Source organism: Sus scrofa, chromosome 5 (assembly GCF_000003025.6).
Source record: "Sus scrofa isolate TJ Tabasco breed Duroc chromosome 5, Sscrofa11.1, whole genome shotgun sequence".
Taxonomy (NCBI): Eukaryota; Metazoa; Chordata; class Mammalia; order Artiodactyla; family Suidae; genus Sus; species Sus scrofa.
Genome location: NC_010447.5, coordinates 64,948,542 through 64,963,600, shown reverse-complemented (window position 1 = coordinate 64,963,600; position 15,059 = coordinate 64,948,542). Strand labels below are relative to the sequence as shown.

At 47.0% G+C, this 15,059-nt stretch overlaps 1 protein-coding gene across 1 annotated transcript in view; it reads right to left on the bottom strand.

Annotated features, from left to right (window-relative positions):
- The window catches only part of ANO2 (anoctamin 2), a 342,407-nt gene that overhangs the window by 38,853 nt on the left and 288,495 nt on the right, over positions 1-15,059 (bottom strand). Inside the window, 3 exon segments of the mRNA XM_021092435.1 lie at positions 7,229-7,329; positions 7,493-7,550; positions 9,728-9,839. Of these exon segments, the coding sequence (XP_020948094.1) occupies positions 7,229-7,329; positions 7,493-7,550; positions 9,728-9,839 (271 nt within the window).

The window sequence follows — 15,059 nt, the reverse complement described above, 5'->3', positions numbered from 1 at the left end:
CTCAAACGGAGACTTTTCCTCCAGGTACCAGTAATCAGAAAACTCAGCTACATCTTTAGCAAAGAACAATAAATGGTTTCAATTAAGATGGGAAAGAGAGAGTGGTGTGATGGGAAGGTGTGTTCTAGGCAGAGGGAATTATTTGTGCAACAGCCAAAGACAGCATGTGAATGGCTCACTGCAAGGACTAAAAGGCGTTAAAAATGTTAGGAGCAGAGAGCAGGAGAGAGAAAGTGATGAAAAGTGACTTGAAAGGTAGTACAAGTTTGTGAAGATGGCCTTGTAAACCTTCTGATGCAGGGATTTAAGTGAGAGGTTATGGTAGCTGAGGCTAGGACCATAGCAATAGACATGAAGGGACATGAACAGATTGAAACACACTTAGGAGGTGAAGTTAAGAAGCTGATGGGAAATTGCACTTGGGAAGGGAAAAGGAACCAAGGCTATTCACCAGAGTCCTTGGCCATGTGTGTGGATGGTGGTAGAGTTTGCTAAGCTGGGGGACACAAGAGACGAGGGGGGAGGAGGAAACAACCAGGGTTACAAGTAAGCAACAGCATTTTCCTTGGGTCTAGAGCTCTGAAAACAGATCTGGGTTGGAGCTAGAGATCTGAGAATCATCACAGAGCAATGGAAACTCTAGAAATGAATGCTTCCTGTGGAGAAGGAATATCAACAGTTAAGAGATGGGTGGAGGGGAAAAAGCCTTCAGAGGGTGAGGAAGGAACAGTCCTAGGCTCAGAAACTCAACTGTGACACCACGCAATACCCTGGGAGTGGGTCCAAAAATCCACAACTAATTCTTAGGAGCCCCTCCTTCCCAGGAATTCCCTCCAGGAGATCTCAGTGCCCATTAAAAAATAATAATAAAGGAAGTCCCCGAAAAGCAGGATTTAAGAGGAATCCTGCAAGTTGTATAACATGCAGATGGGCCGTTTGGAAAGCTTCAGACTATGATTCCGACCTTATGATGGACTTGCTTGTTAAAATAACTCCTTTGATGTTACCCCTGTACCCTTTTCATCTGTTATTTTTCTGTCCCTTGTTAATGACAAGGTTGGGAAACTCTGTCCGGAAGCCTCAGAGCCTTTCCTCTGCTTGTGCCCCACAGGCTCACCCTGAGACCCTGGTGATCGTGGGCCACACCTTGGCCTCCCAGCTGCAGAAACTGGGGCCCTGGGCAGTGGTCCACAGATGCAGGCTCCACATACCTTGAGCCCCATGAAAGAAGGCAGGCCCAGGCCCAGGATGGGCTGAAGAAGAGAAACACATCAACCTGGGGCTATGGATTCTTCCCCTTGACACCTGACAGGATTCAGATGTGTTCCTTAAACTTCTAATTCACGGCCAGATCCCAGTGTATCAGAGGGGAACACGCACCTCCCCTGCCTGTGATGGCTTTAAGGAGAGACTGTTTTATGTCTTGAAATATGATATTTATCACATTTATCAAAAAATAGAAGCAAGTTTACAAAATTTTCCTGGCTGTGTCTAGGGATATATGGCGGTTATGGTGGGGTGTGAGCTGGTGCTCCTAGCAAGAATAGGGGTTGGGGGACATTTTGGCAGTCAAAGTATTAATCAATCTGCTCTGTCCAGCTCAGAAGTCACTCAGGGAAGAACTGGGCATTTTAAAAAGAGAGCATTTACCCTCTCTCTCTCTCTCTCTCTCTCTCTCTCTTTCACACACACACACACACACAAATTCATCTCTGAATGATAGAAAGCTATTTCCAATTTTGCTTCATGGAAAACTGGAGCTGAGTTTGAGATAAAGTTATAGGGAGGAGCTGGGGCACAGGGTGGCATGTTCTGGGGGCACCATGCCATTTGGATCCAAGTCCATTTTGCACAAACCCATATAGGAATAGTGGTGTGTGTGTGGGTGTGTGGGTGTGTGTGTGGTGGGGGGATGAGGAAGATTCCCATTAGGGTCTCAGGTAATAAATAGCACAAGATCAGATTCTGCCCTGCCACCAGCCACGTCTGAAGTCATCTCAGAGGGATTTTCCAGTGACCATTATTCTGGGGCCCATTATGTTCAAACCTCCTGGCTCCCCTCTGGAAAGCATCTGCCACAACTGCGTCAGGCCCCGGGAGCCTGGGGTTGTGTGAGTGGGGACAGTCCAAGGCCAGACCACACAACCTCAGTTTTATCTATTGTCAGGTCCTCATTGGCCTCAGAGCTGCCTTTAAAGCACCCAGTGTCCCCAGTTTTGCTGCTTCCTTTGAAAGCATCTCATTTCTCCATCTCCAGGGTCTCTGAAGCAGGTCTAGCGAAAGTGGGACACACTTCTGTTTGGGGGATGGTGGCTGGACAGAGCTGGCTCTGTCAGGGCACCTAGCAGATTAAGGAGCAGCAAGGGAAATGTCTGAAACCTATAGACACTTATCCAAGGTCCCAAAGGGTAGCTATACAGTATTCATGGATATGCCTGGTATCTGTGCCATCCCCGTGGAGGTCTTTGGAGTTAAGTGGCGAGAACACTGTTCTAAGCCAATGTCTCCCAATGACCAGCAGTTCATGTGATGTTTTTGGAAGGTTGCTAGACTTGACCTTACATCCGTTAGGGCACCTGGGAGAATGATTTCCTTTACTCTGGCTCCCTGCAAACCCCAAGAATGGTTCTTCCTTTCTTGGAGGCCCATATTTTCTCTTTTCTAGATAGCTGAGCAAATATCCAAGCTGTATTTTTAGCAGCCATGTATCTCTCTAGAATCACTTTCCCAAGGTCACACAGTGAGGATACTGAAATGCTGGGATTTAAACCCAGATCTATTAGACAGTCTCTGCCTCCACCAAGGAGGTAAAGACCACTGGGTCTAATTTTTATAATTTAGCTGGTCCTTCATCATTGTCAGGCTCAACTATCACTTCTCTTTTGCCTATAAAAAACTTTTTTCCTTGCTTATTTCATGCTTCTCAACTCTGTCATACATCAGGATACTGCCAGGTGCTGGAGTGGATGGGCCTAGTTTACTGCGAGTAGACTCTGAGTAGGGAGTGGAAGACCCAGTGATCATAATCACGGTGATTTCATGTGAAGGAACTCAAAGCAGAGCCTGTAGAATGAGAGAACTTTGAAGATAAAAGACCCTAGGGAAGAACTTTCGCTCTACAACTCTGAATTCAACTACACAATTGGGTTGTGCGTATCCATTAGCAGACCAGCAACTGAAACGAGGAAAAACCTTTTGAAACCAAAGTGACTTGTACTGGAATCGGCAATGACCAGTTTCACTGAACAGAGGAGAGGTTCACAGAGCTAGAGCTGAAATGACTATACCTTAGAGGTTGTTTCATTATTATAACTATATACATTATACACACACACACACACACACACACACACACACACACATTATATATATATACACATTATATATATATATAATATCCTATTATAGGTTATGTATTATTGTATCTTTTTCATCAAAAGATGGGACAGTAAGACATAGGAAGTGACTTGCTCAGCTTCATGAACTACTATGCAAATGCCATCCATTAAAATGTGGCATATGAAACACACATCAAGCATAAAGAAGAAAATTTGAGCCTTCAAGGAAAACAGCCTTGTGTTAGTTTTACCTGCTATGAAGCTGATGGAGTTGACGCAACCTACTGTCCAAACGCATGCCTGAGGTCTTGCCTCTCTTACACTCTAAAAAAGACTTCTGGATTAGCGTATATGTATGACCAAATTGCTCTGATGTACAACAGAAATTATCACAACTTTGTAGATCAACTATGCTTCAATAAAATTGAACAAAAAAGACTTCTGGGTCCAGAGGGGCTGGGCCAAGTGGTAGAGCAGATGCCCCAGAATGAAAAAATGGGCATCTCATGCCCACAAGCTACACACAATTCCATCCAGAGCAGAATACCAAGTGTATCCCAAAGACAGGTGTCTTCCCCAGATGTCGGAAGGGGAATGGAGACTTTCCTTTGCAGCAGTGGTGGTGGAGGGGGCCGGTCTCTCGGCTTCAAAGGGGCCAGATGTGCTTTGGCACGTCTTTCTTAGGTCTTTATATTTTCTGGATGTTTGTCCATAGCAAATGTGTTCTCTCGGAGATGGTAAGCTCTTAGACCACAGCGGCCATGTGTTGCACCAGCTTTGTTTGATGACTATCACCGAGTGACTTGCAGTCAGAAAGCTGGGAACAGGGCACTGTTTCAGGGGGCTGAGGTTCTCGAGAGCAATGACTAGAGGCTGGCTTAAGCAGAGAGAGGCCAATATTCTCCTTCCTCTCCTCCAAGAAAAAGCACATACCCAGGTGCCCTCTGAGACTGTGGGGACAGAGAAACAGCCTACCTGATGGCAGGTGATGATGAGACACATTCTGAGGACTGGGATGGCAAAATGTTACGAAGCAATGTTAAAGATTCTCATTCGGAGTTCCGGTCGTGGCTCAGTGGTTAACAAACCCGACTAGGTTCGATCCCTGACCCTGCTCAGTGGGTTAAGGATCCAGTGTTGCCATGAGCAACAGACACGGCTTGGATCCTGCATTGCTGTGGCTGTGGTGTAGGCCGGCAGCTACAGCTCCAATTCAACTCCTAGCCTGGGAACCTCAATATGCTGTGGGTACGGCCCTAAAAAGACCAAAAAAAATTTTTTTTTAATTAAAAAAAAAAAAAAAGATTCTCATTCCCAGAAGTAGGAGTCTCTAAAAAGGGTTTTCCTTCCAGATAAATGTAATTTTCTCCATTGTAACTTTAGCTCTCTTGGTGTGTTTCCGAGTAAGACCAACGAATAGACTTTTCTGGAGAAATTTCAGTCACACTGGGAACAGTGACTGGTGTAGTTTTCCCAGGAGAAAGGATTCAGATAGTATATATTCTAATGGTTCTGTTCAGCCCAAGAAACCTAGGGCTCAGGGACCTTTAAACAGATGGAGAGAGATTCTGGGCCCCTGCTCTCGCCATGACCTTGGCATGACCCAAGGTTGGTCCAAGACTGCCATGGCAACACCTGAGTCAGGAAGTGTTTTGATAAGCCTAGTCAGTCTGTCATTGGTTTAGAAAAGATAATCTATATCCAAGGGAAACTGTTACTTTAAACAAAATAACAGCAGACCAACTTCTTAACATGCGGCGGAGGCAGCCTTCTTTCAAGACATAGACCCAGCCTAGAAAAAACTCCTCTGCTTATAAAGCCTGCTTGGGGAGTTCCCATTGTGGCACAGCAGAAACGAATCTGACTAAGAACCACGAGGTTGCAGGCCTGATCCCTGGCCTCACTCAATGGGTTAAGGATCTGGCGTTGCTGTCACAGACAGAGCTTGGATCTGGCGTTGTTGTGACTGTGGCATAGGCCGGCAGCTGTGGCTCCGATTCAACCCCTAGCCTGGGAACCTCCACATGCCATGGATGTGGCCCTAAAAAAAGAAAATTAATTAATTAATTAATTAAAGCCTACTTTGATGGCTCCGAGATGCCTGACCTTTTGCTCTGAATTCTGACAGAGTCCGCACCGCATAGAGAATACCCAGGCACGCATGCAGTCTGTTTTCTCTCCCAAACTAAAAAACTAATCTCTGAGAAGATCAGGACCACTTCATGTATAGATTTCTTTATTTAATTGCATACACATCTTGGTATAGGTTAATGAAAAAAACCCAGAGAAGCTTGTGTTATGGACTGAATGTTTTTGTTCCCTCCAGAATACATGTGTTGAAGTCCTACCTCCCATTGTGATGGCATTAGGAGGTAGGGGTGCTGAGAGGTAATGAGGTTCAGGTGAGGCCATGAGGGTGGGGCTCCCGGGATGGGATTAGCACCCTTATAAGAAGAGGAAAACACTGGAGCCCTCCTCCACGTATACATAAAAAAGGGGTTATGGGAGTCAGTGTTTCTCACCAGAACCAAATCTGCTGGCACCTTAATCTTGAACTTTATGGCCTCCAGAACTGTGAGAAATGAATGTCCATATTCGGCCACCCAGTTGGTGTTATTTTGTTGCAGCAACTCAAGCTGATGAAGACAGCTGGGACCCCTCAGACTGGAGTTTTGCTGATGTAGCTCTGGAGCATCTAATTCTCATTTTTTAAATATCTGAGCCTCATGAGCCAAGAGATGGAGCAGTGGTATTCCCTGCAACCCTCCCGCAGTGTGAACAGTGTCATTCCTGGTTATATAGCTCAGAGCCTGGTTCTCAAGCCCTTAAAGAATATTCTGTCAACCACTTATTTTTCTTAAATTCCTTAAACCAGCCAGAGTGGATTCCAAGGTCTGCAACCAAGGGCCCAGGCCAATGACATGAACAAATGCAGCTGGAAAGAAAGGGCTCAAACTGGTTTCGTTATAGCAGGACTTCTTGGGACCATTAAAATGATATGCATAGGCAATCTCCAAGAGGGGGACAGACCGTGGCAGTGTCTTCACCTAACCGTGTGGGGACTGTTTGATGATTGCAGCCCAGAAGGGTTAATCTTGCAGAAAGTGTGCAAAGAACTCCGAGCCTGGTACAGATTATCTATCTGGTCCTAAACAGAATTGGCCCAGCTTGTAAGAGTGACCCCTGGTCATCTCTGTCGTTCCCTGGAGGGCTGATGGCCAGGCCAGCTGAAAATACACCCTGAAAGGCATTTCTTCTTTACACCAAAAAGGAAATGGAAATGAAAGGCAGAGGGGGCTGCATTTTTCTTTGACCTGAAGGTAGACTTACACCTGTAACATCCTCCTCTTTGGATCCAGTGCCCGTGAGTCACTGTGTATTTTCATGACTATCTCAATGTAAAACCTAATGAGAGAAGTCCTTCTATGAAATTTGTATAAAACTATATGGGAGGGGAGAAGAGAATCCACATGAAAATCTGTTCTGTGTTTCACTAGCTATGCATCCTTCCCCTCCTAAGATCATATATTTCACAGTTTCACAGGGATTTTTTCTAAGTGATTGCATTACATTTCAATTTTTCATATTCATTCATCCACCATATTGAAAGTCTCTTTTCCTTTTTTTAGTGGGAGGAGTGTAACAATCAATTATGCACTTTGAGGTCCGAGATGCCTGATTTCCAGCTCTGTCACTTACTCATTAGAGGCACTTGAGCAAGTGCTTAACGTTTCTGAGCCTCAAATACCCCCAATATGACTGGCAAAAAGGGCCTCTACTGGCAAGTAGGGGAGGAGGAAATAGCCAAGCTGTCTTAGAAGAGGAGCGGTCATGATATCCTACAGAAAGCCTGGAAGCAAGGAGAGAAGCAAGAGGAGTTCGGTACTCACGGGACTCCGATCTCAAAGATGTTGTTCTGGATCAGCTGCTTCCCCAGCATGATGATGCTGAGCTGGATGCACAGCTCCATGAGGCAGCCCCCAGGGGCGCACTGCAGGGAGGAGGAGACGCGGGAGGGGGCAATCAGGCCAAGTGGAGCCCAGGGAGGCAGGGGTGTGAACTAAGCCAGGTTGTGCTGGGGATAAGGATGGGGGGAGGGCTGGGAGGGCACCCACGAACCACTAGCACCACAAAACACCAGGGGCTCTACTTGCCTCTTCCATGCGGTAACCATCAAACACATACACATAGCTTCCAGGTCGGCCCACAAACCTGAAAGGGAGAAGGGGGGGAACAGTTAGGGAAAGAAAGAGGAAGTCAGGGTGGTCCAAGGGCATGCCTTCTGAGGGGACTGGTCACCACCCATGTCCTCCTTGAAGGACCAGGCAGGTGGGTGCTAAATCACCGGGGAAGAAGTTGACACCTGTTATCAATGAATAATCATCTACAACACATGGGGTTCCCCTCTTAACCTGGTCAAATCTCAGGGGGTACGGGGTGAGGCTGGGTCTGGTGGGGCTGGAAAAGTCACGTGTCTGTGAACGTGTGATAATTTCAGAGCCTAAACCCCATGAAGCTTGGACTGCCTCTAAGTGTACGGTCTCCGCCTCTTCCCCAAGCTGGTGTCGAGAAACAAGTTCTGATTGCAATTCCTCCATGAGGATTTGATTTCCCAGGAAATGAAGGCCAAAGTGGACTAAAGTTACAAGTGGAGATTCCTGGGACCAAAAAAGAAAAACCTAGACTGTTACTGAAAATACTCAAAGGAATAGAAGAAGCCTGCCTCATTCCTCTTCTAAGACCTAAGGGTCTATTGTGTTGGGAGATAAGAAGGCTGGGCAGGTGGGGGCAGGGCAGAGAAAAAGAGGAAAAGCCAACCCTGGAAGAAGACAGGTCATCAGAAGACTCCTACTTACTTGAAATGTCACCCTCTCACCCATCTATGGAAATCCTACTTGTCTATTTGAGGTTCAGCTTCACCTTCCTTCTCTGTGGAGTCTTCTTGTCTCTGTTCATAATGAAGTGTTCCCCTAACACTTTCTCTATGCCTTTTATTACAACACTTACTGCATATTACAGTGTGCTGTTGCCAAGACTATCTCTTTCAAAAGACCACAAGTTGATCTAAGGGTCAGCACCCTATTATTTTTTTCCTGGAATATCACATGTAGGCAAGTTTCTATTTATATTAAATCTAGATATAAATCACCAAAGAGGTATATAATCATTACTCCAAAGAACCTCTCTGCTGCTATAATTTCATGAGCATCAAGGGCAGAGGTCCTGAGAAGAGGGTTGTGGTTTGGGTCACAAACACATTTATAGGAAATTATAAAACTTGGATGATGACAGTTCTTGCTATCACCGCCTGCTTGATGCATTTTCAGTTCTAGGGAAACTTCCTGACATAGTTGATGTCTACTGGGAAATCGTGGAGGGAGCCAACGGATCCGACCACAAATAATGTTTATTAGAAGTGATTTTATATCCATGATGGTTATATAATAAAGACTATGACTGGTCGTTGCCCCTGATCTCTGGGAAGAGCCTATAAATCCTTGGAATTTCCTGACAGAAGTGTCTTTGTTACTCATGGTGAGCCCCTGGGACTATACCTAAGTTTATGCTAAGGCGATCACTCGGATTTGGGGGGGAGGCCATGCCAGAAAGACCAACCCTATGGTTAGAGGGTTGGGGCTTTGAGCCAAGTAAAAGCAGCCTGACTTGAGGGAGATGGACTGAGGATTGAGTTCAATCACCTGAGCAACCCCAATAAAAACTCTGGACACTGAAGCCTGGATGAGCATCTTGACTGGTGGTGCGCATTGATGTACCAGAAAGCTGACATCCCGAGGACATTCTGAGGACATGGGAGTTTGTTTTTAGGATGCTCCTACACCTTGCCCTAAGTGCCTCTCCCATTCGCCAGTTTGGATTTGCATCTCTTTGCTAATAATAACACTGTAGTTTTAAGAATAGCACATTCCAAGCTCTGCAAGCTGAATTATCAAACCTGAGGGGTTAGTGATTTTAGCCATTTGGTCAGAATCCCTAGCGGCCTGAGAACCCCAGAGTTTGCAATAGTGTCTGAAGTGAGGGCAGTCTCATGAGAGACTGTGCTCTTAATCTGCAATGTCCACACTAACTCTGGGTAGTTGGCAGCAGACTGGTACTGAAAAATCGAAGTGCCACTGGCTAGACATGAAATTCCCTCCTGCCACATCCTCACAGTCGGGAGATACAAATTCTTCTAAGACTAGTCCTTCAGGGCGCAGAGCAAAATAACCATAGAGTTTCCCATTTCATCAGAATCTGAAGATGCTAATCCAACAGAGCCAGGTGGAAATGAGAATGGGGAATAGGACTGAGAATGTAAAGTGACAATGGGGAGAGGCTGACTCAGTCCTAGTGACTCATTGTCCTTCCATGTGTGGCACCAATATACTCACCTCCCCTTGAAAAAGGCCACATAGAAGATGGGCGAGTAGGCATTGACAAACTTTAGCAAGAAAGCCTTGAGTATCAGGCGCTCTTCAAATGTCTGCTCTGTTTTTGGAACCTCTGAAAGAGAAGAGCAAAGCTGCTAAGACTGAGTGAGAGATTTCTCACCTCTGCAGAGTTTTGACCCCATGACATGAGCCATTATCTATCGTATACTCCTCCAGAGTAGAAACCAAGGGAGACCCATGGAAGAGCCAGTGGATAGCTGGGCAGAGAGCTTGGTGGGTGGGGTCTTCAAGACCATGACAAAGAACTTGGCAAAGAGAAGAGGTTCTGGACCACACTCTTCAGGAGCAGAAGGAAAGCACTAACCCCACCGCATGTGCACTGATGGCTAGAACCCAAAGTATGCTGAGCATAGGGCCAAAGTGCCAAGGCCACAATGGCCAGGGAGTTCCGTGTCCAGATGAGCCCATGTGTGGACCCACCTGACCTGTCTGCCCACTTGGCTTGCCCATAGCTTTTACAGGATTAGATAAGTGAGCATAAGACCCTGTTCTTTCCCTCTGAATGCCCTTCCCATTTCCTCGTGCACAAGTCCTTTGCATCCTTTGGCATCCTGATCAAATGTTCCCCACCATCTCCTTCCTGAAGCCTTCTCAGATGCCTTCAGCTGGGAGTAATCGCTCTGTTTTCTTCTACAGTACTTTAATTTCTCTGTATCATCCTATGTCCTTTGAAAATCACAATAATAGCAACTTTCATTGACTGTCTGTGTCTCAGATTGGATTACCCTCTAAGTCTTCCCTCACTTGGCACATGATAGACTTCAGCAAATGATATTGTCCTAAACAACATCATCATCATCACCACCATTTATCACCATCACCACCACCACCACCCCCATCATCACAGCCATCATCTCCCTTACCACCCCAACATTATCATCACCAACACCAACACCATCATCATCACTACCACCATCACTGTCACCACCACCCCATCATCATTGCTATCATCACCACCACCACTACTCCCCCATCATCACAGCCATCATCTCCCTTACCACCCCAACATTATCATCACCAACACCATCATCATCACTGCCACCATCACTGTCACCACCACCCCCATCATCATCACTATCATCACCACCACCACTACCCCCCCATCATCATCACAGTCATCATCTCCCTTACCACCCCAACATTATCATCATCACCCCCATCATCATCACCATTACCTCCATCACCATCGCCACCACCACCCCCATCATCACTACCACCATCCCCCTAACCACCACCACCATCACCATCATCACCGCCACCACCCCCATCATCATCACTCCCACCATCACCCCACCACCACTGTCATTGCCATCACCACCATCATCAACACCATGATGACCATCATCATCACCATCATGCAGGTCCAGCATCACTGCTTTCAACAGCACAGGTGGGCCATCAGAGGCCAGAAGTTTGTCCCCTGAGGTTCTGGACATCATTTCCACATGATTACTGATAACCTTCTACCAATCAATAGTGAGGATGGCTGGCAAGCAGTTGGGAAAGTTTAGTCAACACAGCCTCTGTCCCCACCCCATCAAACCAAAGCCTAAGCTTCCTGAGATCCTCCAGACAAATTCTGGCAATAGCACTGCCTGCTAGGGAGTCTGGAGATACCATCCTATTCTTATAGGAGATGAGTTTGGAAGAGATATCCCTCAGCTAATAGACGGCTTTGTGGCTTTCTTTTTCCTGTCCCACCTGGACAGACACATGTGCAGTCCCATGGACAGCAGTGCTGGGCAATCCCACCCTGCCTGGCCCAATAAGCATTGGGATAATGTCTTGTACTCACCATGGACAGTTAACCCTGCCACTTCTGTCAGTTCTTTAGCTTATGTATGTTAGCAAAGCCCCTCCAATCTTATCCTAGAAGGGCCTCCCCTCCCTGCTTCACATCCTGCCTTACAAAGAGGCTGGGATGCCCTCTTGATTTACATTCATTGTATCCTCCCTGGAGCTCCAGATCTACTTCGCCTCCCTCAGCCTGACTCTTTTCACCCTGACTAAAGGTATCAATTTGGAGGCCCAGGTGGAAATGTCTGACATTGATTTCTAAGGTCACTTGCCATTTTAAGATCTCATAACTCTGAACCCCCAAGTGGCTGTTAACCCCATCACTTTCCCTACCCCTATCCCCCTCACCCCCACCATGTACAGGTGGGTGGCTTTTTTACAATAAGTGGGGTCAGAGAGATACATCTTCTGGAAGGACCACAGCTGGTGTCAGATATACTCTGCTATACGCAGATAACGAATGAATGACATGACATGACATGACATTAAAAAAAAAAAAAAAAACATTATTTGGAATACTGAAAAAATATTTGTCTTTCACTAAAAATTTCCTATCACCTTCCAAGAAGGGCAAAGCCTAAGGAGAGACTCCTGTCCATTGAGCAGGATAACAAATGGGAAGATACTAGAGAAGCAGCCAAAGAGAGGGAAATTCTCTACTTAAGATAAGAGATGGGGGTGCTGGAGGTGGATTCGGGACCCAGAAAAGGGGAGACCGGGTGCTCTGGGAGGGGGAAGGGCAGAGAGGGGAATGAGGGTGCTGCTGTCAAAGAAGAAACTGAGTGACAGGTGGGGGGCAAGGGGGATGGGGGGATGCCCAGTGGAAATTTTCATTAACTCCTGGTGTATAATTTGTAATGTGACCTCTCCTTTTATTTGCCACTCCCCCGAATCTCCCGTAAAGATTTATTAAACCCTGCATTCCTTATCAGTAATCAAAGAATCCCAGATTGATTCTTAGGGGAGGGATGTGCCAACAGATTGAATCCTACTTCCGGATGGGCATAGAGATGTGAGCAGAGACTGCCAGCTGCACCTGTTGTAGCTGAGTTACAGAGGAGAGTGACTGGGAACAGAGGGAGATGGAGAGAGAGGAGGAGGAAGGAAGGAAGGAAGGGTGGGTGGGAGGGAGAAAAAACGTCACAGTGCCAGTGGATGTTGAGGCCATCAAGCCATCAGTCACTGCAGCCCCCCTTGACTGTGTACCCTGAGGGGATTCAGGATGGAGAAAAGCGGGATACTGGCCCTAGATAGATAGTTAAGGTGCATATCAAAGGAATGATTTCAATGAACCCAGCCTCTTGCCTCTTCCCATGCATAAAAAAGTGCTAAATTCATTACCTTGTGAATTAACAGCAATCTTTTGATGTTGCAACTACCTGGTTTTTGTTGCAAAAACTCTTATATATCCTGGCTCCTCCCTAACCTCTGGGGAGCAAAGAGCTATCTGAGAGGCTGCCTCCCAGGCTTAAGTCCTCAGAAAGTCCGCCAAATAAAACATAATTCTCGACTTTTAGGTTGTGTGATTTTTTTCAGTCAACAGAAGGAAGGAAAAAGAGAGGGAAGGAAGGGAGGGACCTTTTTCAAAAGGAATTGGAGCCTCTGCCCAGGATGCCCGAGGCGACCAGTTCAACAGTAACTTAATCACATCTTGTCCCTCACTTTTTACTATGTGGAGGGTAAGAAAATTAAAACGGATGTCACCTGAAAAGTAAGTCATCAGGCCAGTGGCTCTGAAAATTTGGAAAAGTCACCTTGTAATGTACCTAGAAGGGGATTAAGGCGAAGACATGGAGAGGCAAGTGTTTTTGCTTTTCTTTTATAAGCGCCTTTGAACTTCTTGGACTCAGATCTCTGGAACCCTACAGGGAATTCCTCCAAGTTCTCTGGGAAGAGAAGCCAGTCATTTCAGAGCTCCTTGCTCCAATTGGAAAGGGGTGGTTCTCTTTCTGCATCCTGATAAATCATGGGCCTGATTAGTATGTATTGGTTTTATTTATTTATTTTGTCTTTTTGTCCTTTTTAGGGCCGCACCCGCGGCATATGGAGGTTCCCAGGCTAGGGGTCCAACTGGAGCTACAGCTGCCGGCCTACACCACAGCCACGGCAACACCAGATCTGAGCCGAGTCTGCGACCTACACTACAGCTCCCGGCAACGCCGGATCCTTAACCCACTGAGCGAGGTCAGAGATCAAACCCGCAACCTCATGGTTCCTAGTCGGATTTACTTCTGCTTCGCCACAACAGAACTCCTGGTTTTATTTCTAAAACCACCCCTCCCTATGCTTTCAGGGCCATGAGCCACCATAGGTAATGGGCATTTCCAATAAACAATCCAAAGCCACTTGGTGGGCCATTCAATCAGCTGGGTGCCCCACCTCAGAGAGCTCTGTGCTCCCCCACTTGGGGGGCCTTGCTGAGGCTTCTGGGGAAGAAGAGCGTCAGGGGGCACCTCCCAGGAGGAGAGAAGATGGAGGCCCTGCAGCTCTGTGGGACTTTGGGTCTGTTTCAACAGCTAACACAGCAACTATGACTGAAAAAATGGAACAGGTTTTGCAGGGTCCACTGGGGGTTGATGATACAGGACAGGTAGGGCCCTCCAGGCCCCTCACAGGACACAGAATCTGGAGTGGTCCAGAGAAAAGGGCCTGGCCTTGTGTTTCATAAAACCCTAAATTCAGTGCCTTTAGACATCAATTGCCACAGAGATGGAGAGGAGAGTCAACATGGAGAGAGCCTGAGAAGGGAGAAGGCAAGCCCTCTCCACCCTTCACATATTCTGAAGTCCCGCCTCCCCCAGGAAGCCACCCCAGATTGACTGGAGGCCATCTGAGAGTTTCCTCCCCATGCCCCCTTCACACCAAGTTGGAACAGATTTTGGACAGAGGGCAGACTCTAGGACCAGGAGAGGCCATCAGATAGAATGCCTGTGCGGTGGCTCCGTGACCCAACCCCCTTTAAGTGTTAAACCTCTGGTGTGTTGTGTCATGAAAAAATATGAGTATAAATGATCCAGCTGTAGATTGTCTTGGAAAATAATTAGCATGAAAGCCTGAGCGAGTCCCAGGAGGCCAGCTCAGAATTCAAAGTCCCCAGAGTTCCATCCTAATCATATGGAAACAGCATGGCCTGCAAGGGGATGCGAGCTGCCCAAGTGGAACTCCGGCAAAGCAGCTCGTCCTAACGGGTGCATGTCCCCAGCAATCCAGTGGATACAGAATGATGGAGATGAGACAAAATGAGGAGAGGAGGTGGCCAGGTGCATCTTGCAACCAGTTGCAGCCCTGGCACTGCTCTGGGTGGGATGGAGGGCTGGAAGCTGTGTGGCTGAGTCAGAAAGCCAGGGGCTAGGGGGTGGGGGGCTCCTCTCCCCCAGGGCAGATCAAGCTTTTGCAAACAGCGATGTTTCCTGACAGCCCAGCCATCTGGCCTTCCGTGTGTGTGTGTGTGTGTGTGTGTGTGTGTGTGTGTGTG